Genomic DNA, 24273 nt, shown 5'->3' with positions numbered 1-24273 from the left:
ACTTCATTGAGGCATATTTTACACATAATTCACCCTTTCCAAGGATACAATTCAATGATTTTTTTTTGGCAAATTTACCAAGTTGTACAGTCAGCACCATAAATCAGTTTTAGAATACTTCATCACTTAATTAGATTCCTCATGCCCATCTGCTGTTAATCCCTGTCCTCTCCTTGCCTACACCTGGAAACTACTGATCTACTCTGTCTCTATAGCTTTGTCTTTTCTGGATATTTCATACAAATGGAATCATCCAATAAGGTCTCCTGTGGCTGGCTTATTTCACTGAGCATGCTTTTGAGGTCTGTCCATGTTGTAGCATGTATCTATAGTTAATTTCTTTTTATTGCTTAAGAGTATTCCATTGTATGGCTATCCCAAATTTTGTCTATCCATTCACCCAGTGAAGGACATCTAGATTGTTTCAAATTTTCAGCTATTATGAATAATGCTGCTGAGATGATTCATTTGCCAATCTTGGTGTAGAGAATGTTTCTATTTCTCTTGGGTAGATTCCTAAGAATGGAATTGCTGGGTCATATGTTAAATTTATGTTTAATGTTTTAAGAAACTGTCAAACTATTTTCCAAAGTGGCCACACCACTTTACATTCCCACCAGCAGTGTATGAAGTGACTTCATTTCTCCATATCCTTCCCAACATTTGTTATTGTCTGTTTTTTATATAATACCCATTCTAGTGGTTGCGAAGTAGTTCACTGTGGTTTTATTGGTGGTGATGTGTAAAGGAGGAGGAAGGAAAAAACAAATCCCTAAAATATCAACCAGAGAAACTCGTACCAATATAAATACACGATTACAACCTCAGTTGGGTCCTCACCATTCACTCAGAAATTCTACTTTGTTTCTCTGATCTGCTTGTTTTCCCACACTCCACAATAATTCATTCATACTTTCAACTACTCTCCTTAAAATCAAATCTCTATTTGCCTCCTACAGGATCTAGCCCCACTTCCTATCTCCTAGATAAATAAAAACTAATAGTTCCTATCTTCACTTCCTCCTACTTTACACACAAGCCTAGATACCTCTCGATTTATCCTTTTCCCAGTTAAGAAGGCAGCTGTGGACCTCCTCCTCCTAAATGCCAACTTTTATAGGAGCTCCACATCCAATTCCCAGTGATACATTTTAGGACCCATGAGTCATCAATTCTCTCTCCTTTTTCTGTAATCTATCCCTCAACTGGATTCTTCCCATCAGCATTTGAAGTCTCTAGCCCCAGTTTCACACACACACACGTGTGTACACACACACACACACACACACACACACACACACACACACAGCTTCCAAGTACTATTTTCTTCAAACTCTCAACCAAGTTTTTTGAAAGAGTCACCTATATTCCCAATGTCCACTTTTCTACACATTTCGTTTTATACTTCTACACTTCCATTCACTCTTCAGCCCAGCCCAATCTGATTTCTTAAAATATCAATGAAACAGCTCTAACTAGAGTTTCAATATTCTCTCAACAATACTAAATGGAGCTAACAATTTCCTCCTTCTTGAAACACTCTTTCTACTGGCTTTCACAATACCATTCTCCATGTCTCCAATCTCACATTTCTGCCTTACTTGCAAGCAGAAGCAATGACTGCCTTTGTTCCAGACTATCTTGAAAAAGATGTTAATATAGTGAATAGCCTTGGAAGATAAAAATAGGGTCTCTTTCTGGAGCAAAGGGCAGGCATGCTTACTGTCCATTATAAGAGATTTGGGTTCCCTAAGTCAGACTTCCTTTTCTGTAACACAATCTCTGTGTGCAGGTTTTACCTGGCCCTCTTCAACAAATGTTGGTACCAAGCACACTGCTTTGCTATGGGTAATAAACTGTCCATTGTCTCTGATCCAAGAGTTTTGTGTCTTCTGCCAGCATCTATGAAACTGTCAGTTTAACTTACAAGGAGAGTGAAATTTTGGCACTTTTACAGTTCTCAACACTTTCTGGCAGTACTGTTTCGGTTTCCTGGCTGACCTCTACTCCTTTACCTGGTCTTTAAATGTAGGAGTTCCTCAGAGTTCATATCTAGGCTTACTTCTTTTCTCACTCCATATCGTCTCCTCTCAGGAGTTTTAACTGATCCTATGGCTTCAATGGACTATCTCTACACCAATAACTCCAAAAGATTTTTCTACAGTCCAGATCTGTCTTCTGAGCTCCAGAACCATGCAGCTAATTGCCTCACAAACATCTCTACTTGAATACTGATATGTTCCCAAATTCACTAGTACCTAAACTGAACTCTGATTTCCCCTCTGCCCCTGTCCCATATCACTACCACCTCTGTGCTCCCTAGCTCAGTAAACGGCATCACCTTCCACCCAGATGCTTAGGCCAAAGCATCTAGGCAACATCCTTGACACCTCTCTCATATATCTTTTGAGTTTGTCTACTTCTATCACCACCACCACTAAAACTAGTACAAGCCACCACTATGTCATCTCTCACCCAGATTCTTTAGTTCATCTTTCTATCTCCATACATACCCCATACCAGTGGTTTTCAAAGTGTGGTCCATGGACTCCTGGGGGGCCCTGAAACTCTTTCAGGGAATCTGCAAGGTCAACTAAGACATTATTTGCTTTTCCCACCATTTTGACATATGTGCTGAAGGTTCAAATACAATAGTGGATAAAACTGCTGATGCCTTAGCAGGACTCAAAGCAGTGGCACCAAATTGTACTTGTACTCACTGTATCGTTCATTTTCAGGCAAAATACCAGTTTCACTTAAGAATGTCCTTGGGGGAGGAACCAAGATGGCGGAGTAGAAGGACGTGCTCTCACTCCCTCTTGCGAGAACACCAGAATCACAACTAGCTGCTGGACAATCATCGACAGGAAGACGCTGCAACTCACCAAAAAAGATACCCCACATCCAAAGACAAAGGAGAAGCCACAATGAGACGGTAGGAGGGGCGCAATCAGAGTAAAATCAAATCCCATAACTGGTGGGTGGGTGACTCACAGACTGGCGAACACTTACACCACAGAAGTCCACGCACTGGAGTGAAGGTTCTGAGCCCCACGTCAGGCTTCCCAACCTGGGGGTCCAGCAACGGGAGGAGGAATTCATAGAGAATCAGACTTTGAAGCCTAGTGGGAACTGATTGCAGGACTTTGACAGGACTGGGGGAAACAGAGACCCCACTCTCGGAGGGTGCACACAAAATAGTGTGTGCATTGGGACCCAGAGAAGGAGCAGTGACCCCGGGGGGAGACTGAACCAGACCTACCTGCTAGTGTTGGAAGGTCTCCTGCAGAGGCGGGGGGGGGGGGGGTGGCTCTGTTTCACCATGGGGACAAGGACACTGGCAGCAGAAGTTCTGGGAAGTACTCCTTGGCGTGAGCCCTCCCAGAGTCTGTCATTAGCCCCACCAAAGGGCCCAGGTAGGCTCCAGTGTTGGGTTGCCTCAGGCAAAACAACCAACAGGGAGGGAACCCAGCCCCACCCATCAACAGTCAAGTGGATTAAAGTTTTACTGAGCTCTGACCACCATAGCAACAGTCAGCTCTACCCACCACCAGAGCCTCCCATCAAGCCTCTTAGATAGCCTCAACCACCAGAGGGCAGACAGCAGAAGCAAGAAAAACTACAATCCTGCAGCCCGTGGAACAAAAACCACATTCACACAAAGATAGACAAGATGAAAAGGCAGAGGGCTATGTACCAGATGAAGGAAAAAGATATAACCCCAGAAAAACAACTAAATGAAGTGGAGATAGGCAACCTTCCAGAATAAGAATTCAGAATAATGATAGTGAAGATGAGCCAGGACCTCAGAATAAGAATGGAGGCAAAGATTGAGAAGATGCAAGAAATGATTAACAAAGACCTAGAAGAATTAAAGAACAAACAAACAGAGATGAACAATATAATAACTGAAATGAAAACTGCACTAGAAGGAATCAATAGCAGAATAACTGAGGCAGAAGAACGGATAAGTGACCTGGAAGACAGAATGGTGGAATTCACTGCTGCGGAACAGACTAAAGAAAAAAGAATGAAAAGAAATGAAGACAGCCTAAGAGACCTCTGGGACAACATTAAACGCAACAACATTCGCATTATAGGGGTCCCAGAAGGAGAAGAGAGAGAGAAAGGACCAGAGAAAATATCTGAAGAGATTATAGTCGAAAACTTCCCTAACATGGGAAAGGAAATAGCCACCCAAGTCCAGGAAGCACAGAGAGTCCCATACAGGATAAACCCAAGGAGAAACACGCTGAGACACATAGTAATCAAATTGACAAAAATTAAAGACAAAAAAAATTATTGAAAGCAGCAAGGGAAAAATGACAAATAATATACAAGGGAACTCCCATAAGGTTAACAGCTGATTTCTCAGCAGAAACTCTACACGCCAGAAGGGAGTGGCATGATATACTTAAAGTGATGAAAGGGAAGAACCTACAACCAACATTACTCTACCCGGCAAGGATCTCATTCAGATTCGATGGAGAAATCAAAAGCTTTACAGACAAGCAAAAGCTAAGAGAATTCAGCACCACCAAACCAGCTCTACAACAAATGCTAAAGGAACTTCTCTAAGTGGGAAACACAAGAGAAGAAAAGGACCTACAGAAACAAACCCAAAACAATCCAGAAAATGGTCATAGGAACAGACATATCGATAATTACCTTAAACGTGAATGGATTAAATGCAACAAACAAAAGACACAGGCTTGCTGAATGGATACAAAAACAACACCCATATATATGCTGTCTACAAGAGACCCACTTCAGACCTAGGGACACATACAGACTGAAAGTGAGGGGATGGAAAAAGATATTCCATGCAAATGGAAATCAAAAGAAAGCTGGAGTAGCTATACTCATATCAGATAAAATAGACCTTAAAATAAAGAATGTTACAAGAGACAAGAAAGGACACTACATAATGATCAAGGGATCAATCCAAGAAGATATAACAATTATAAATATATATGCACCCAACACAGGAGCACCTCAATACATAAGGCAACTGCTAACAGCTATAAAAGAGGAGATCGACAGTAACACAATAATAGTGGGGGATTTTAACACTTTACTTACACCAATGGACAGATCATCCAAAATGAAAATAAATAAGGAAACAGAAGCTTTAAATGACACAATAGACCAGACAGATTTAATTGATATTTATAGGACATTCCATCCAAAAACAGCAGATTACACTTTCTTCTCAAGTGCGCACGGAACATTCTCCAGGATAGATCACATCTTGGGTCACAAATCAAGCCTCAGTAAATTTAAGAAAATTGAAATCATATCAAGCATCTTTTCTGACCACAATGCTATCAGATTAGAAATGAATTACAGGGAAAAAAACGTAAAAAACACAAACACATGGAGGCTAAACAATATGTTACTACATAACCAAGAGATCACTGAAGAAATCAAAGAGGAAATCAAAAAATACCTAGAGACAAATGACAATGAAAACACGACGATCCAAAACCTATGGGATGCAGCAAAAGAAGTTCTAAGAGGGAAGTTTATAGCTATACAAGCCAACCTAAAGAAACAAGAAACATCTCAAGTAAACAATCTAACCTTACACCTAAAGGAACTAGAGAAAGAAGAACAAACAAAACCCAAAGTTAGCAGAAGGAAAGAAATCATAAAGATCAAAGCGGAGATAAATGAAATAGAAACAAAGAAAACAATAGTAAAGATCAATAAAACTAAAAGCTGGTTCTTTGAGAAGATAAACAAAATTGATAAGCCATTAGCCATCAAGCCATTAGACTCATCAAGAAAAAGAGGGAGAGGACTCAAATCAATAAAATTAGAAATGAAAAAGGAGAAGTTACAACAGACATCACAGAAATAAAAAGCATTCTAAGAGACTACTACAAGGAACTCTATGCCAATAAAATGGACAACCTGGAAGAAATGGACAAATTCTTAGAAAGGTATAACCTTCCAAGACTGAACCAGGAAGAAATAGAAAATATGAACAGACCAATCACAAGTAATGAAATTGAAACTGGGATTAAAAATCTTGCAACAAACAAAAGTCCAGGACCAGATGGCTTCACAGGTGAATTCTATCAAACATTTAGAGAAGAGCTAACACCCATCCTTCTCAAACTCTTCCAAAAAACTGCAGAGGAAGGAACACTCCCAAACTCATTCTATGAGGCCACCATCACCCTGATACCAAAACCAAAGACACTACAAAAAAAAGAAAATTACAGACCAATATCACTGATGAATATAGATGCAAAAATCCTCAACAAAATACTAGCAAACAGAATCCAACAACACATTAAAAGGATCATACACCACGATCAAGTGGGATTTATCCCAGGGATGCAAGGATTCTTCAATATACGGAAATCAATCAATGTGATACACCATATTAACGAATTGAAGGGCTTCCCTGGTGGCGCAGTGGTTGGGAGTCTGCCTGCCAATGCAGGGGACACAGGTTCGAGACCTGGCCTGGGAGGATCCCACATGCCGCAGAGCAACTAGGCCCGTGAGCCACAATTGCTGAGCCTGCGCGTCTGGAGCCTGTGCTCCGCAACAAAAGAGGCCGCGATAATGAGAGGCCTGCGCACCACGATGAAGAGTGGCCCCCACTTGCCATAACTAGAGAAAGTCCTCGCACAGAAACGAAGACCCAACATAGCCATAAAAAAAAAAAAAAAAAGCTATAAGGATATATTGTACCACATGGGGAATATAGCCAATATTAAAAAAAAAAAAAACAAATTGAAGAATAAATACCATATGATCATCTCAATAGATGCAGAAAAAGCTTTTGACAAAATTCAACACCCATCTATGATAAAAACTCTCCAGAAAGTGGGCACAGAGGGAACCTACCTCAACATAATAAAGGCCATACACGACAAACCCACAGCAAACATCATTCTCAACAGTGAAAAACTGAAAGCATTTCCTCTAAGATCAGGAACGAGACAAGGATGTCCACTCTCACCAGTATTGTTCAACATAGTTTTGGAAGTCCTAGCCACGGCAATCAGAGAAGAAAAAGAAATAAAAGGAATACAAATTGGAAAAGAAGAAGTAAAACTGTCACTGTTTGCAGATGACATGATACTATATATAGAGAATCCTAAAAATGCCACCAGAAAACTACTAGAGCTAATCAATGAATTTGATAAAGTTGCAGGATACAAAATTAATGCACAGAAATCTCTTGCATTCCTATACACTAATGATGGAAAATCTGAAAGAGAAATTATGGAAACACTCCCATTTACCACTGCAACAAAAAGAATAAAATACCTAGGAATATACCTACCTAGGGAGACAAAAGACCTGTATGCAGAAAACTATAAGACACTGATGAAAGAAATTAAAGATTATACTAACAGATGGAGAGATATACCATGTTCTTGGATTGGAAGAATCAATATTGTGAAAATGACCGTACTGCCCAAAGCAATCTTCAGATTCAATGCAATCCCTATCAAATTACCAATAGCATTTTTTATGGAACTAAAACAAATCATCTTAAAATTTGTATGGAGACGCAAAAGACCCCGAATAGCCAAGGCAGTCTTGAGGGAAAAAAATGGAGCTGGAGGAATCAGACTCCCTGACTTCAGACTATACTACAAAGCTACAGTAATCAAGACAATATGGTACTGGCACAAAAACAGAAACATAGATCAATGGAACAAGATAGAAAGCCCAGAGATTAACCCACGCACCTATGGTCAACTAATCTATGACAAAGGAGGCAAAGATATACAATGGAGAAAAAACAGTCTCTTCAATAAGTGGTGCTGGGAAAACTGGACAGCTACATGTAAAAGAATGAAATCAGAATACTCCCTAACACCATACACAAAAATAAACTCAAAATGGATTAGAGACCTAAATGTAAGACTGGACACTATAAAACTCTTAGAGGAAAACATAGGAAGAACACTCTTTGACATAAATCACAGCAAGGTCTTTTTTGATCCACCTCCTAGAGTAATGGAAATAAAACCAAAAATAAACAAATGGGACCTAATGAAACTTCCAAGCTTTTGCACAGCAAAGGAAACCATAAACAAGACGAAAAGACAACCCTCAGAATGGGAGAAAATATTTGCAAACGCGTCAACGGACAAAGGATTAATCTCCAAAATATATAAACAGCTCATTCAGCTCAATATTAAAGAAACAAACACCCTAATCCAAAAATGGGCAGAAGACCTAAATAGACATTTCTCCAAAGGAGACATACAGATGGCCAAGAAGCACATGAAAAGCTGCTCAACATCACTAATTATTAGAGAAATGCAAATCAAAACTACAATGAGGTATCACCTCACACCAGTTAGAATGGGCACCATCAGAAAATCTACAAACAACAAATGCTGGAGAGGGTGTGGAGAAAAGGGAACCCTCTTGCACTGTTGGTGGGAATGTAAATTCATACAGCCACTATGGAGAACAATATGGAGGTTCCTTAAAAAACTAAAACTAGAATTACCATATGACCCAGCAATCCCACTACTGGGCATATACGCAGAGAAAACTGTAATTCAAATAGACACATGCACCCCAATGTTCACTGCAGCACTATTTACAATAGCCAGGTCATGGAAGCAACCTAAATGCCCATCGACAGACGAATGGATAAAGAAGTTGTGGTACATATATACAATGGAATATTACTCAGCCATAAAAAGAAACGAAATTGAGTCATTTGTTCTGACATGGATGGATCTAGAGACTGTCACACAGAGTGAAGTAAGTCAGAAAGAGAAAAACAAATATCGTATATAAACACATGTATGTGGAACCTAGAAAAATGGTACAGATGAAGCGGTTTGCAGGGCAGAAGTTGAGACACAGATGTAGAGAACAAACGTATGGACACCAAGGGGGAAAACTGCAGTGGGGTGGGGATGGTGGTGTGCTGAATTGGGCGATTGGGATTGACATGTATACAGTGATGTGTATAAAATTGATGACTGATTAAAAAAAAAAAAAAGGAAAAAAAAAATGTCCTTGACAAAGCAGAAAAAGTGTTAATTTTATTAAATCTCAACCACTGAGGTCAAGTCTCAATATTCTGTGTGACAACAATGAAGTGTATATAGCATTTCTGCTCAAAACCACAGTACAATCGTTGTTCAAGGGAAAAACACTTGTATGACTGAATGACAAGCTAAATTAGCCACTTTTTCCAAAGAACACCATTTTCACTTGAAAGAACAAATGACCAACTATGATTATTCAAATATGGATATCTGGCAGACATTTTCTCAAAAATGAATGAAGTAATAAGCCTGTCTGCTCATTATCTTGTCCCACCACTCTCTGCTCACTGTGTTCACTGAAGATCTTTGAGAAATAAAGGTTCACTGAGTTATGCAGATCTTCCAAATGTGGACACATTTTATTATACAATATATAAAAAATACAGACATGCACATTTGTTATTATCACCGTAGCCCTTTCAACACGGGAACCAGAGCTCCTATGAAGCTGTGCACTCTGAAAGACTCCTCCTGCCTGTGCCAGAACCTGGACCAAGACACTCCACGCAGAAGACCCTTTACCCTGCCACTGCGTGGACTTCCCTTGCAAGCTGCCTGGAGGGTCACACAACGAGCTGCTGCTGCTTCTGCAAGCCCCCATGTGTTCCATGCATCATGAAGGGCTCTTGCCCCTGCCAGCATCTGTTCTCTCAATACACGTTCAGTACCAGTTGCTGGTTGCCTACTCCCCTGCATGTACTCAAGATGACGGCCTACTGCCTGCCCAGCAACTCCAGACCAGCTCCAGTCTGACCAAACCAGCAAACTTCTCTGCGATCTAATGAGCTGAACCACACCTTCTCCAATGGTACCTGACCCCCTTCCAATTTTTCCTTCCTTGGGTATTCTCTGTCAGCCCTACAGGTACCATAAAGAATTTCCTTACATCTTACAATTACTCTTTTATCACAGTTAATAATTATTTACATTAAAGTTCCCCTATTCTATGTCCTGATTGGACTGAGACTGCTACAACATACTAAGGCACTGTACTTACATTTTCCATTACTAAACTGTGTTCTTTCTTTAGCACAAAGATGCTATCTTAGCCATCTTTCACTCGCCAGAAACATGTGAGTACTCAATCTTAGCTGAATGAATTAAACAGCATTGTTGAGAGATGCATGCACCAAGTATCAATAGAAAACTGGGCTGGATTAATACCACCTCTTGTAACCAGGAATTTCCAGAATCCTATGAATCTGGAAAGCTAATCCTCTAAAGATAGGTAATCAAAAAGACATGTGGGGAACCAGAACAAGCCTGTGACTTAAACTGAAAAGTACGACAATGTGTGTTGTCATACTTCTGAAATGAATTGCTAACAACAGATATCCTTTTGATCAATTACTCAGTGTAAGATCCAAGAGGTGGTTCAGGCTTTAAAAAAAGATGCCGAGGTCTGCTATTTTACATGGGAGGCAGCTGATGAAAGGCATATCCAGGTTTCCAGGACAGTAGATCTTTCCACTCAAGGCTAAGTGGCTGCTACTATGATTAGGCAATATAATTTATCTCTCAGTGCAGAGGTCGCAAACTGTTGGCCTGCAGATGTGTTTCATTTGTTCTATACAGTTTTAACATTTTAAAGTTTAATTGCCAACACTGAAAAACCAGACATTTTTTTACATGAATATCCAAATTTCTGGCTTAAGATAAATAGAAAGTTTTACAACACCAACCTCACATTTCTGCTGGAACTGAGTAGCACCTACTCTTTTATATAGGGCATTTGCTCTCCTACTTGCCACAATTCCAGCCAGGGCCATTTCACTTGTTTATGGTGCCTCTATGGTCCTTATAAGCATGAGCATACAACCCCCAGTGTAGCAGTTTTACAAGCATAGACTTCGGAATCTCAGATTTTTGATCAAGTTTCTCCTCTATCATTTATTAGGTAATGGTACTTAGTAGCGGGACCCTGGCCAAGTGGGTAATAACAGAACTTATAGAATGGATATAGTAAATAATCAATAAACACTAGCACTTTATTACTGCCCTTATTAAGCTGGGAAACAGAATGGTATTAAGGGGGGAAAAGTGTTGGTCTGAAGTCAGAAGATATGAGTCTAAGACCAGATCTCCTCACTTAGAAGATATGTGACCTTAGGCATATTACTGAGATTTTTAGCCTCATTTTCCTCATGTGCATAAAACTATCCTCCCTGCCTAACATAACGCAATGTGGTGAAGACAGATAATGTAAAAGGGTTTTGTTATTTCTCAAAAGTGATTAATTCCAGGTTTAAACAGTAGATGGAGAAATTACCCATAGGAAATATCAATATTAACAACAGGCTTTAGATAAACTAAATATGAAAGAGAAATACACTGAAGACTGATGGAAAGGGGGAAACACTCATACACTCTAGGCCTGCCTAAAGCCTCAAGGAGGCTATCTTTGGAGTCCAGGCTAAGAAAGCAAGGAGACTGGTAGAGTAGCTTTAGGGTAAACCTAAAAACCCTGTTCAAGGCCAGGAGCCTGGAGAAAAGATTAAGAAACTGTTCTAGAAGGCCCTGTAACCCCAGACTTTGCAACAGGATTAACTCACACCCATGTCTCACTAGTCAAGGTACTGTTTATATCTCTAACCGGTACCAGGCTGGAATGGAACTGATTTCCAATAAAGAACTCTGACCTTTGTTTTTTTGTTTTGTTTTGTTTTTTAATATCGCCATGGAGAGTCCAAGAAGGCAGAAAGAGAAAACAGATTCCTGCTTCTTTAAGATTTTTTTTTTCCACACACTGACAAAGGTAGAGAAAACCAGAAAAATAATATCTATTATTGATAAAGGTACAGACACACTCACTCTTCTCATTTGCTCCTGGTAAGCATGTCATCTAGCACTATCTGCTGACATAACAGGCATACTTCATGGTGCTTGTCCAAACCGCCATCCATGAAATGGACAGTGCTCAGTGCCCCATTACCTCCCTGGCTACAGTGCTGAAGCAAGAGCCAACCCCTTGGCAGGTGAAGGACCAACAGCCTGGTGGAAAAAATATAGATTCCTCTCTCAGGAATTTGCAATCAGAACACAGGCTGAACCAGAAAGTTGTTAAGAGCTAAGCTAGAGACAGAGGTTGCCATTTGTGGCCATGTAAAAAGTTAGTAGGCAGAGGCAGCTTGTCTGCAGTGAAGTAGAGGGAGCAGAAGAGTGGAGGAGGGCCAGGAATCTGAAGCCCTGAAAGAAAAAATAAAGAGGTCCCTCACTTCTGGCTCATTGCCCATTTTCTTGAGATACAGCCACCTTTCATTTGCCCGGGAGCTCTGTATCATTACAATAAATCTTTCTTCACTTGAGCTAGTGGGTGTCTGTTCTCTGCTACCAAAAGGACCTAATCTAGAATAGAAATTGTCTACAAAAGCACAGTTAAAACCAACAGACCGTTGGACAAAATGTGGAGGGTTGGTGAGTGCATGATTGTAGATGGAATAGAATCACATTAGGTAAAGGTAATCCTTAGAAAGTTATGTATTGTGTGTAAACATTACAAGCAAACTATTTCATTGCTTACCGAACTTACAGCCCTTTCCAGAGTCCATGGAAGAGGCAAGATTAGAAAATATGGACTTGTGTTCCTACCAGCAAGATAACTGACCAGCAACAGACACCTGACTTGCCCAGCCAAACCACAGGTTAACTATAGGTTAAAACAATAGGAGAAAAAGTCATCTAGAGATACAGTCTTAACTGGCTGGTAAGCTAATCATAACACACAAAGAATGGCTGGTAGTGGCTATACTGGGTATTACACAATACCAATAAGTAAAGTGGGCTGTGGAGACAGAAGACTGGAGAGTAGATCTTCAAAAAGAAACAGGTGACAGAAAGAACAGCCTCTGGCTTAGAAATTCTAGTTCCCATGAGGCCTGACTGTGCTTTCTTCCTTTGCCTTTGGATGTTTGGAAACTGTAACAGCATCTTCTTTCTTGAGTGCTGAGTTAAGTGAGTTTCTGTTCCTTGTATTCAAGGACAAAGACTCGAAAAGACAGTACATATACAGTAAAAGTGAAAAAGAAAAGTGATGCGGGTGGAGGAAACAATACTTTCAACCGGTAACTATATAATAAGGTTGCATGCAAATTTAACTACTACACACACACAGCGGCTTTATTTATAAATAGGGAAAAGTTGGTAACCTCAATATTCAAAGATCTGCTAACTAAACCATGATGCATTCATATAGGTAATACCGTGCAGCCAGTACAGTAGAAGCTGTAGAAAAGTACAGGTATCCCCTTCTACTCAAACTCATAATCCCTGACTCAGAAACCGAACAGATTCAGATAGCAAGGGATACTTGTATTCAATGACATGGAAAGATGTTCATGATATACTAAATTTAAAAAGGTTACAAAACAATATATACTGTATTTTTTGTTAAGTAGCACATTTACATATATTTGTATATGCACGTAAAAATGAAACTGTTTCTACACTACCTATAATGTTTTTGTCTTTGATTACCAATCCCAACCTAATTTCTTAAAATAAAAACTCTCCTAAAAAATTAAATACAGATTTTCTTTCAGAGATTACAAGGTAGGATTTGGAAAACCAAGTCTTGGCTCTACTACAGGACTAAGCAGTACCATGGTTAAAAAGCAAGCAGTTAGGAAGGAAAAAGGAAAGATGAATGAGATAACCTGAGATAAAGAAAGGGGCCTGAGGCTTTACACCAGGCTGAAGGCCCTCTTGCCCAATAACAGCTACTCTCTAAAATATGTTTCACTAGAGCCAGGCCAGTCTCTTCACTGTCTTCCCCCTTACTCATTTTCCATTATGCTTGCTGGTCATTCTAATTCCCCAAGTGCTGACTGGCCTCTGTGATCCCTCTGTTTAACATCAATTCAAGTCCTCCTTCCTTCAGCAAGCAGTCTCTGACTATTCCAGGCAACAGTGATTTCTCTCTTCCTTGGAACCAGGTATATTTTCAAATTCAGAGATCTACTTAAGAGAGTCACTCAAAATCTCTAAGGTTGTAGTCAATGCACTGGAGTGCCAGACAGGCAGCTCCAGATCATTAAAAAGACATTTTGCCACTAGTGAAATTATGAAAGTTTAAAATGTGGTCAACGTGTACAATATGCCCACTTCCATAAAGATACTTTGAGTATAGGACTTCCTTGGTGGCGCAGTGGTTAAGAATCCACCTGCCAATGCAGGGGACATGGGTTTGAGCCCTGGTCTGGGAAGATCCCACATGTCACGGAGCAACTAAGCCCGTGCGCCACAACTACTGAGCCTGCGTTCTAGAGCCCGCAAGCCACAACTACTGAAGCCCGAGCGCCTAGAGACCGTGTTCTGCAGCAAGAGAAGCCACTGCAATGAGAAGCCCATGCGCCACAACAAAGAGTAGCCCCTGCGCAGCCACGAAGACCCAACGCAGCCAAAAAAAAAAGACTAAGTGGCTCTCAAAATATGGCCCCAAGCCAGCAGCATCAGTATCACCTGGCAACTTGTTAGAAATCCAAATTTTCAGTCTCTACCCCAGATCAGAACTCCGGAGATGGGGCCCAGCAAGCCTCCAGCTGATCCTGATGCACACTGAAGTTTGAGAACTACTGACTAAGGAAACAGCTGGCATTAACTAATTAAAAAAAAAAAAAATACCTTGAGTATAAACTTGGGAAGCAAAAACATAAAATGGCAATAAAAAAGGAGAAATCAAGTAATTTGTGTTGTATTCTATCTAAAGACAGACTTAATAAGGGAAGGTACTGTTAGTGAGGCAGATAGTCAAGGCTAGTTCACTCACTACCCACTCCCAACCACTTCAACCACTTCTCCCTTGTCTTTCTCTACTGCAAAATCCAGAAAGCTAAATACACCATCTTTCAGCCTTTAAAGCCGAGAGTGGAGATGACATTTTGGCCAAGGAGATACAGGCAAAAGCTCCTGGGGTGGGCTTTTCTTTCTGTTTTGCTCTTCCAGCTGCCTAGAACATGGACCTAATGCAGGTACATCAGCTATTTGCAACCCAAAAAATGAAAGCAAAACAGAAAAAAGTGAGAAGCCTAGGTCCTTGCTGATGTTGGTGCTATACAGTCCCAGTATGTCCACATCCAGACTTCTTGTTAGGTGAGAAAAATAAACCCCTATTTGTTAGAGTCACTGTACAGTAGGTTTTCGGTTCCTTGCAGCTGCAGGCATTCCTGATACAGTTAGCAGGGAGCTTAGAAGAGTGCTCTCAACTATCTTTCCTCACCAACATATAAGAGAGCTAGAACACTTGCCCTTCATTAAGTTACTCACTACAACTGTGATTCTCAGCCTGGTAGGCATCCGAATGTGGGAAGCAGAGAGGGCAGTGGTCCAGAACCCTGGCGATCACCAAAGCAATGTCTCCTAAGCACATGTCTGGGAGGCCATTCAATCTGGTCCCTCCAAAAATGCAGCAAGGATTTTTTTGTTTTTCTACTCAAGTTGCTCCTTTCTTTCAAAGTCAATTCTTCTTTCAAATTTTATTCCCTACTAAGTAATTACTAAGAAATTATTTAGGTAATTACTTAATAAACCTCTCATAAAACCATTCTATTAAAAACAATGTTTTAACCCCACAGAAATAAAAACCAAATTTCTGTTTTAAAGGCATTTGTATTTACAGGCATTCTCTTATTAATTTATCATAAATCATATCATAACTGGAACTCAGTTATGTACAGATGCCTGTGACAGCTTATTTTCCAGAGATAATATAGCTCTTACTTTATTAATCACTCTTTCAATGCATTTTACAGTTGTTTTGATAGTTTCCCACTGATTTCCTGCATTTGGGAAATACAGGCTATCTTCAAGTAGGCACATTTCCACGAATTATCCATAGAAAGAACTTATACTCAAATTAAAAAACATCCTCATATACGTTCTTTTACTTTACTAAACTATAAAATGTGGGTTAAGAAACTTCCAGGCCAGAATCACTAGATATTTGAGAGAAGGGAAATAAAAGATCTTTCTTGTATATAATCAACTTAGCTGTTCCCTTTTCAAAATTAATACAAACTCATCTTCAGTGAAGAAATAAAATAAATGTGAATGAAAGACACATGGCACTAAGAAAAGACCAACCTCTCAATACAAATCACAGCAACTAAACATGCAAGGTAAAGGATTTTGGTGAACTGTTTATTTTTAAATGGCAACCTAATTCTAGGATAGGGATCTTCTCCAAAATATACTCTAAAATATCCAAATCTTCTCAGAATGTACAAGAAAATACTGCTAGTCTAGAACATTTAAACCCACCAAAATCTACAGAAAAATCACAAAAGCAATCTTCTTAAGTAACACAAGAAGAAGGAAAAAACAAAAACAAAAACATAACCAAGGTTAAGGAAAAGCTCCCTCCAAAACTGCAACAGATTTGGCATTTAATTTTTCTTTTCACTGAAAAGTCAGAAAAGAATAATCTAAATCACTCTTCCAAACAGGTCTTCCCCTCACCAGCCTGGTTGAGAAAATTGCTCAGTGGTCAATAAAGTAAAGACTTCCATCCAATACTCTGAGGTTCCGCCAAGTTCAGTCTTCTGAAACCTCAGTGAAAGGTTTGATCCTGGTCAGGCGCCTGCAAAGGTCTGCCAAGAGTGTCAGGGCACAAGCCAGGGCAAACCATGCCCTGGTCAACAACTCAAATCAGCGGGCCCTGCTGATGATTCCTATTCAAAGGATAGTGGCACTGTTCACTTGGAAAATTAAAATATACATTTAATAGCTCTAGAATATCATCCGGCAGGTTTCTGTTGTTTTTAAAATTGTACTAGTAATTTCTTGGGGGTAAAAATCATTACTAAACTAACTTAGATTTTAAAATGAGAAGCTATGGTATGGGCTTACATCCTCCTCAAACAAAAGCTAGCCCAAGAAGCTTTTAAAATGTTAGACGTATGTGTAGGTGTACCTGCTACGACATGGTCGGAATAAATTTAAAATTTCTTCAACTCAGCTCAACAAATGCATTTTTATTATTAGAAACTAAACAAATCCAAGAAAATTTAAGCAACATTACCATACTTGGTGCCTCCAAGTCTAGGTACATTGAAGAACTTCTTATGTGAACTGTCATTTAATGTTTCAATAAGGTACTCAAAGGCATATCCTGAAAAAAAAAATTATACTTTCATTAAACACTGCTACAAATTACCTTATTCAAAGTGAAAATACCTAGAAACCGGCTTTGTCCAAAAGAATTTTCTGTAATGGCGCAAATTTTCTATATTTGCGCTATATTACCTATATTTTCTATAGGTAGCCGTGGCCATTGAGCACTTGAAATGTGGTTACAGCGACTGAGGAACAGAGTTTTTAATTTTATTTAATTAATTTAAATTTAAATAGTCACATGTGGCTGGTGTCCACTGTATTGGATAGTAACACTCTAAGCCATGACCCTTGTCAAATAAAAACTGGTAAAATAATTAACTCCTGAAAATGTGATAATAAAGAATACCTAGAAAGGGACAAGAATACCTAGAAAGTAAAATAATTAACTCCTGAAAATGTGATAATAAAGAATACCTAGAAAGGGACAATAAGAATGATTTAAAGGATGAATAGGCATGTTTTGTGAAGACATGTCCTGAAAATTGCATAAATACAGACAGGACAATGCCACAATTATGTTAGAAGAACTGATTTTTAAAAAAATAACCAAAAGATGGACTTTTACACAGCATTCAACAACAGGAATAAAATCAAAACCAAACCAAAACAAACAACTTATCAGGTAAGACCTTGACAGCCCTTAAGACTAAAGGTAAAGGTGAACAACAAAATATCTGGGTAAATTAGCAGATTCTCCCTAAAAGACACGTCTTTCTGGTTTTGTACGAATTGAAGCTTAACTACAAAGTCAAAGACCCAGGGGACTTATTTGAATGTGCCCCAGCTCCTAAGGTTCTTGGGGGAAGTGGCGGGGAGGCAGCCTTGAGGTTAAAGAACCTTCAGATCTTTTGTGCAGATTCACTGCAGTAGGTGAGCAGGACCCCCAACACTGCTAGGACCTTGGTCCGAAATGAGAAGCGATAAGCACTGTTCACTTTTTGAGACTATATAATGTTTTCCCTTTTTTATTGAGGGTTAAGCGAGGGAGGTGGATGGGGGGAGGAGATCCAGCGCTGCAATAAATGGTCCGAGAACTGGCTGACCAGTGTTCGGCCTTGACCACCCCCCACCTCTGCTTCTAGAGGCAAAGAGAGAGGGAGGGGCTCGAGGCTGGACAGCGGAATAAACAACTAGCTACGTGAGACGCCACCAAGGAGACACTAGCCCCCACCCTCATCTCTTACAAATGGGGGGCGGGGAGAAGATGGTGGGCCTTTCCTCGACCCTAGTGCTACTGAGGAGTACCGAGAAGCCGCTGGCAGCCAGCAGTGGCCAACGGGCCGAGGCCGGCACGGGTCAAGGCCAGCGGCGGAGCGGACGGCCCTTGGTGGGGTCACGCTGAGGGGCGAGGGCGGCGAGGCCGGGCCCTCGAGGCCTGGGCGCAGAGAGTGCGGCCCAGCAGGCAGGCCCCAAGGGAGCACAACCTGAGCCCGGAGGGCCCCGGCGCCGGCCGAGCAACTCCAGGAGAGAGAAGCAAAGAACTCGGGGCCGGGGCAGCGCGCGTCTCCAGCTGCCAGATCCAGTCGGTGAACTGAAACTAACCTGCACTTGGGGCGTCCATCGCCGGAGACCATATTATCCCTGCGGGGAGGGGGCCCGCGGGGGAAGGAGGGGGAGGTCGGGCGGGGAAGAGGGGGAGGAAAGCAGGCGGACCGGCAAGGGAAGCAGGAAAGGAGCAGTCTCGCGCAAACACCGCGAGAGCCGCAGAACCGGCCCCAGGTCTCAGCTCGCGGGATTTGCCGCCCAACTCTCGCGAGATCCTCGGGCTTGGAAACAAAGAAAGGAAAGGGGCGGAGCCAGCCAGAAGGCGATTCCTTGCGTAATCGCTTCTGTTCTCGCGAGCTGGGGCGAAACGTCGGGGAGGCTGTGGCGTTGGCGTCACTAGTTTGGCCCTCTTAGAGACCCGTTAGTTGTGGCTTCAAGTGTCCAATTGAGGTTGTGAGATCCAGCGGTGTTGGGGCTCCTTCGGGGTATCCGGTGATGTGGGGGGTAGGGTGGGGGGAGGGGCAGAGGGGCAGAATTGGAACTCCTACGAAAAACAGCTTGAGACCCTCTTTCCCTTGAAGATAAAGCCTTAGGTTAAACCTGTCATATGTGTAGCCTACACGCGTATTCTCTGGAGAGGATGGGAGAACTGATCTGGCACGTAGGAAGCGCTCAACTAATTGTTGAATGAATTTTCCTTACATTCCTGTAGCTTCAGTCTCTCCCTTTCTACTGGCTCCTTCCCAGTGGCAGTTAATCATGCTTAAGCCTCCATCCCTCCTCCACCTCCGCTCCTCAAGTCCCTACGTTCTTCTCTGCCGTCTTACCTCCCGTTGGCAGCCAACTTTGCAGAAAGAGCTGCTTGTGTTCGTCCTTCCCCTCCCACTCCTTATCTCTCTCCAATCTGCCTTCCACCCCCTAGAAACGCCTCTGGTCAAGGTCAGCCATAACTCCACTTGTTAATCTCACGTTTCTCAACCCTTACTCTACTTGATCTCTCCCCTTGTTGAGAAATATTCTTCTATCAGCTTTCGTGATCTCAGACGCTACTTCTTGTTTTTTCTTCCTATCCTTAAGGGTGCTCCGTCTCAGTTTCCTCCGCAGGCCCCTCTTCCTCTGCCCAGCCATTAAATGTCCTGGGTATTACATATACCTCAGGGCTCTGGCCTTACACCACCTCTCACCATTGGTCCTGGCACATCCCACCTTCTCCTTTGGTTTCAGTTATTAGTTACATGCTGTTGCTTCCCTGTGTACCCGCAACCCAAACACATCTCCTAAGCTCAGAGGTGTATATTCTAGTACCTATTGGATGCCTCCACATCCCACAGGCACCCCAGACTCAAAATCTGCAAAACGGAACCCCGTAATTTCCCCCTGAAAATCCGCTACTCCTTTTGTATTGCCTGGAACAGTGAATGGTACATCAACCACTCAGTTACCCATGCCAGAAACCAACACATCATCCTTCATCCTGTACCCTCTCCCTTTAAACACTGACTCAACAAGCCTTGTCGAAGCAAACCCCAGTATGTTTCCTCTATTTATGCACCTTTATAACCACCCAGGTCTAGATTTGAACATATCCTGTCTAGATGATTGTGACAGTCTTCTCCTCAAAAAAGACCCTAGGACATGAGAACTACCATAACTGTCATTTTCATGATGATGAAACTGGAACTCAGAGAGGCTAAGTAACTTACAGTTACCAAGTGACTGAGTCAGGATTTGATCTGGTATCTCATACCTATTGTTTATACCTTTTTCAGGAAACCTCCTTTCTGGCAGAATCATTGCTCTGTCACTCTGTAGTATTTCACTTGCTGTTCTCTCTATATGGAACACTCTCCTGTGCCCTGTCCTGCTAACCCCCTACTCATTCTTCAGGCCTTAGACCAGGTATTTCCTACAGGAAATATTCACTGACAACCCCCCAACCCCCAGTTTGGGTTGGGAATGTGAAGAAATGCTTCCCTATCTTCCTCTATTTCAATTAGAGCACTTTATTATACTTGATTGTAATTGCCCATTTACTGTATTCTCCATATCTTGGTTAGATATTTTTAGCTGCGTGCAAGAGAATACCTGACTAACAGTGGGTTAAACAATGCAGACCTATAATTATCCACAGCCGGCAGTTCTAGGATTAGTGCAACAGATCAGTGACACCATCAAATACCCAGGCTCGTTCCATGCTTCTTGTTTTTTGGCCCCACACTTCTCAGCATTTTAATTTTTGTTTCTCAGACTTGTTGCCTCCTGGTTGCAAGATGACTGCATCATACAGAAGCATTATGTTGTCCTAGAACTTCCAAAAGAGGGAGGGAAAGTGGTGCAGAGCCCCTCTCTTTTTTTTATCGGAGAATAAAATATTTTCCTGAAGATCCTCCACAGACCTCTCATTGACCAGAAATTAGACTAGTAGTTTTCCACTCTATCAAACTCAACACCCTCTTTTCAAGACACATATTTTGTAATGTCTCCTTTACTCATCCTGGCATGAAACTCATAGATAATGTAACTTACATATATTACAAATATGTGTAATGTAATGTGTAATATTACACATATTACAAATAATCTATACAATGCCCTAACTGTAATATAAAGGAGAAATAAAAGTAATTTTTTAGAAACTTATTAGAAAGTATTAAAAGTATTTTAATAGTATTTTAAAAGTATTAAAAGTAATTTATTAGAAAATAATGTGTATTACAATATGGAGGTACACAGGCACATCTACATTACACAACATGATGCAATCAGATGCTTGCATCTACTTATAATGATTTTACAGAACATAAGATAATATTTAACCAAATATAGTCAACACTTTATATTTGACATTTCAAAATAAGGACTAAATACATATATCATTCAAAAATATATATCATGGGACTACCCTGGTGGTTCAGTGGTTACAACTCTGCACTTCCACTGCAGGGGGCACGGGTTTGATCTCTGGTCAGGGAACTAAGATCCTGCATGCCATGTGGCAAAAAAAAATATATATATATATATATATATATATTTATATACATATATATAATGAATGCATGTATATAATAAATGCATTTATATAATAAATTACATATGTGTATATATATCATGAATGACCAGCTTAAATGGAGGCTAATGAAATGTATTGGTGACTCAAATATTATTGGAAGCATTGTCATTGTTGATTTTCTGGAATGAGGAACAATTCTTGGCAAAGTTCCAAGCAAAACAAAATAACAACTTTTCCTCTTTTTACACGATATTAGCATTCCTGGAAAATTCAGAGTGTATTAAAATAATACACAGATTACTTTTACATTTATTTGTAAATGGGATTAAGTTCTAGGTTCAGATAAGTATAAACATATATGTTGTTACTGTTCTTCTGTTTGTGTGTGTGTTATCTACCTGAATATCTGGCAGCATGTTCCATGGGGGAGGTTGATTCTTTGTTGTAAAATTCTGTCCTATGGAATATGGGAATCTCACATCCATTAAATTCTAAAAGTGCTTCCCTCCCATGGCGACAATCAAAAACACCCTCCCATTTTCTGGTGTGTGTGTATGTGTGTTTTTTAACAGCTTTACTGAGATTTAAGTCACCCATATAAAACACTTTTTATTTTGTGATAATTGTAGATTTACACGCAGTTATAAGAAGTAATGGAGGGCTTCCCTGGTGGCGCAGTGGTTAAGAATCCGCCTGCCAGTGCAGGGGACTCGGGCTTGAGCCCTGGTCCTGGAAGATCCCACCTGCTGCGGAGCAACTAAGCCCGTGCGCCACAACTACTGAGCCCATGTGCCACAACTACTGAGCCTGCACTCTAGAGCCTGTGCTCTGCAACAAGAGAAGCCACCACAATGAGAAGCCTGCGCACAGCAACCTAGAGTAGCCCCCGCTCGCCACAACTAGAGAAAGCCCGCGCGCAGCAACAAAAACCCAACGCAGCCAAAAATAAATAAAATAAAAATAAATTAAAAAAAAAAAGGAGTAATGGAGATTCCATACAACACTTCACCCAGTCTTCCCCAGTTCTTAAACAGATTTCAGCAGTTTTACAAGCACTCTTTTGTTGGGAACATGTGTGTATTTAATTCTATGTGATTTTATCACATGTGTAGATTTGTGTGATCACCACCACAGTGAAGATACAGAACATTTCCAAAGATCCCACATGTTGCCCTTTTATAACCACATCCACATTTCTTCTAGGCTATAATCCATCGTCCCCCTAACCCATGGTAACCACCGATCTGTTCTCCATTTCTATAATTTGTCATTTCAAGAATGTTATACAAATGGAATCACACTGTATATAACGTTTTGGGATTGGCTTTTTTTTCACACAGCATCATTCCCTGGGGATCTATCCAGGTTGTTGTATCACTAGGTGGTTCATTTTTATTGCTGGATGTATTCCATGATGTGGTTGTACCACGGTTTGTTCAACTACCACTGAAAAACATTTGGGTTGAGTTAAGTTTGGGGCTATTATGAATAAAGCTGCTTTGAACATTCATGTACAAGTTTTTGCATAAACATAAATGTTTACTTCTCTGTAATAAATGCCCAAGAGTGCAGGTGTTGAGTTGTATGGTAGTTGCCTATTTAGTGCTTAAAGAACCTACCAAACTGTTCCAAAGTGACTGCGCCATTTTACATTCCCACTAGCAAGATATGAGTGGTCCATTGATCCAGTTTTTCCACATCCTTACCAGCATTTGGTGATGTCACTATTTTTATGTTAGCCATTCTGATAAGGATGAAGTGATATCTCATTGTGGTTTTAATTTCCAGTTTGCTAATGACTAATGCGATTGAACACCTTTTCGTGTGGTTATTTGCCATCTCTATATCCACTTTGGTAAAATGTGTGTTATGTTTTTGCCCATTTTCTAATTGGAGTGATTTCTTTCTTTCTTTCTCCCTTCCTTTCTTTCTTTCTTCCTTCCTTTCTTCCTCCCTTCCTTCCTTTCTTTCTTTCTTTCTTTCTTTCTTCCTTCCTTCCTTCCTTCCTTTCATTACTTTTGAGAGTTCCTTATACATTCTAGATACTAGTCCTTCATCAGATATGTGGTTTGCAAGTATTTTCTCCCAATCTGTAGCACACATGGCTTTCCCCCTCACACATTGCTTTCTGCAAAATTGGAGTTTTATTAGCAAGGAAGAAAAGGAAATTCCTGTAATGTTGGCAACTCCTAGTATCTGTCACATATCACTGCTCTGTAAACTCCATGAGGGCAGGTGCCATATCTATGTTATTCAATGCCAAGTCTCCAACATCTAAACAGTACCTGGCACAGAGTGGGTACTAAATAAACGTTTGTTGAATGGATGAAGTGACTTGTTCAAGGTTGTACAACTGGCAGAACCAGCTTAAAAAGAGAGGCTGGTAATTTGGTTCTCTTTTAAACATTAAAAAAAATATGTAATTCATTTTTATTTAGAAGAGAGACTGAGAACTTCACAGGGGAGCGGTAGAGAAGGAGGACCTTCCCTAAAAATCCAAAAATGACAGTAACTGTCCATGGATCCTTCGCTTTGCCCTTAGGAACTTCATCTCTCGACCACAAGTGAGTTGTTGTATAAGCATTTTTTCCCAATCACATTCGTATTCTCCAAAGAGAAGTTTTC

The 24273-nt window shown here is 40.6% G+C and overlaps 1 protein-coding gene across 1 annotated transcript in view; it reads right to left on the bottom strand.

Moving 5' to 3' along the window:
• IREB2 (iron responsive element binding protein 2) overlaps positions 1–18843 on the bottom strand; it is a 55841-nt gene extending 36998 nt beyond the window's left edge. The window contains exons 1-2 of the mRNA XM_007173438.3: positions 18696–18843; positions 17059–17148 (exon numbers count right to left, since the gene is read on the bottom strand). Of these exons, the coding sequence (XP_007173500.1) occupies positions 17059–17148; positions 18696–18714 (109 nt within the window). The 5' untranslated portion in view covers positions 18715–18843. The remainder of the gene's footprint in view (positions 1–17058; positions 17149–18695) is intronic.
• Positions 18844–24273: the final 5430 nt, after the last annotated feature.

This window comes from Balaenoptera acutorostrata, chromosome 3 (assembly GCF_949987535.1).
Source record: "Balaenoptera acutorostrata chromosome 3, mBalAcu1.1, whole genome shotgun sequence".
Taxonomy (NCBI): domain Eukaryota; kingdom Metazoa; phylum Chordata; class Mammalia; order Artiodactyla; family Balaenopteridae; genus Balaenoptera; species Balaenoptera acutorostrata.
This window is presented reverse-complemented; position numbering and strand designations above follow the sequence as displayed.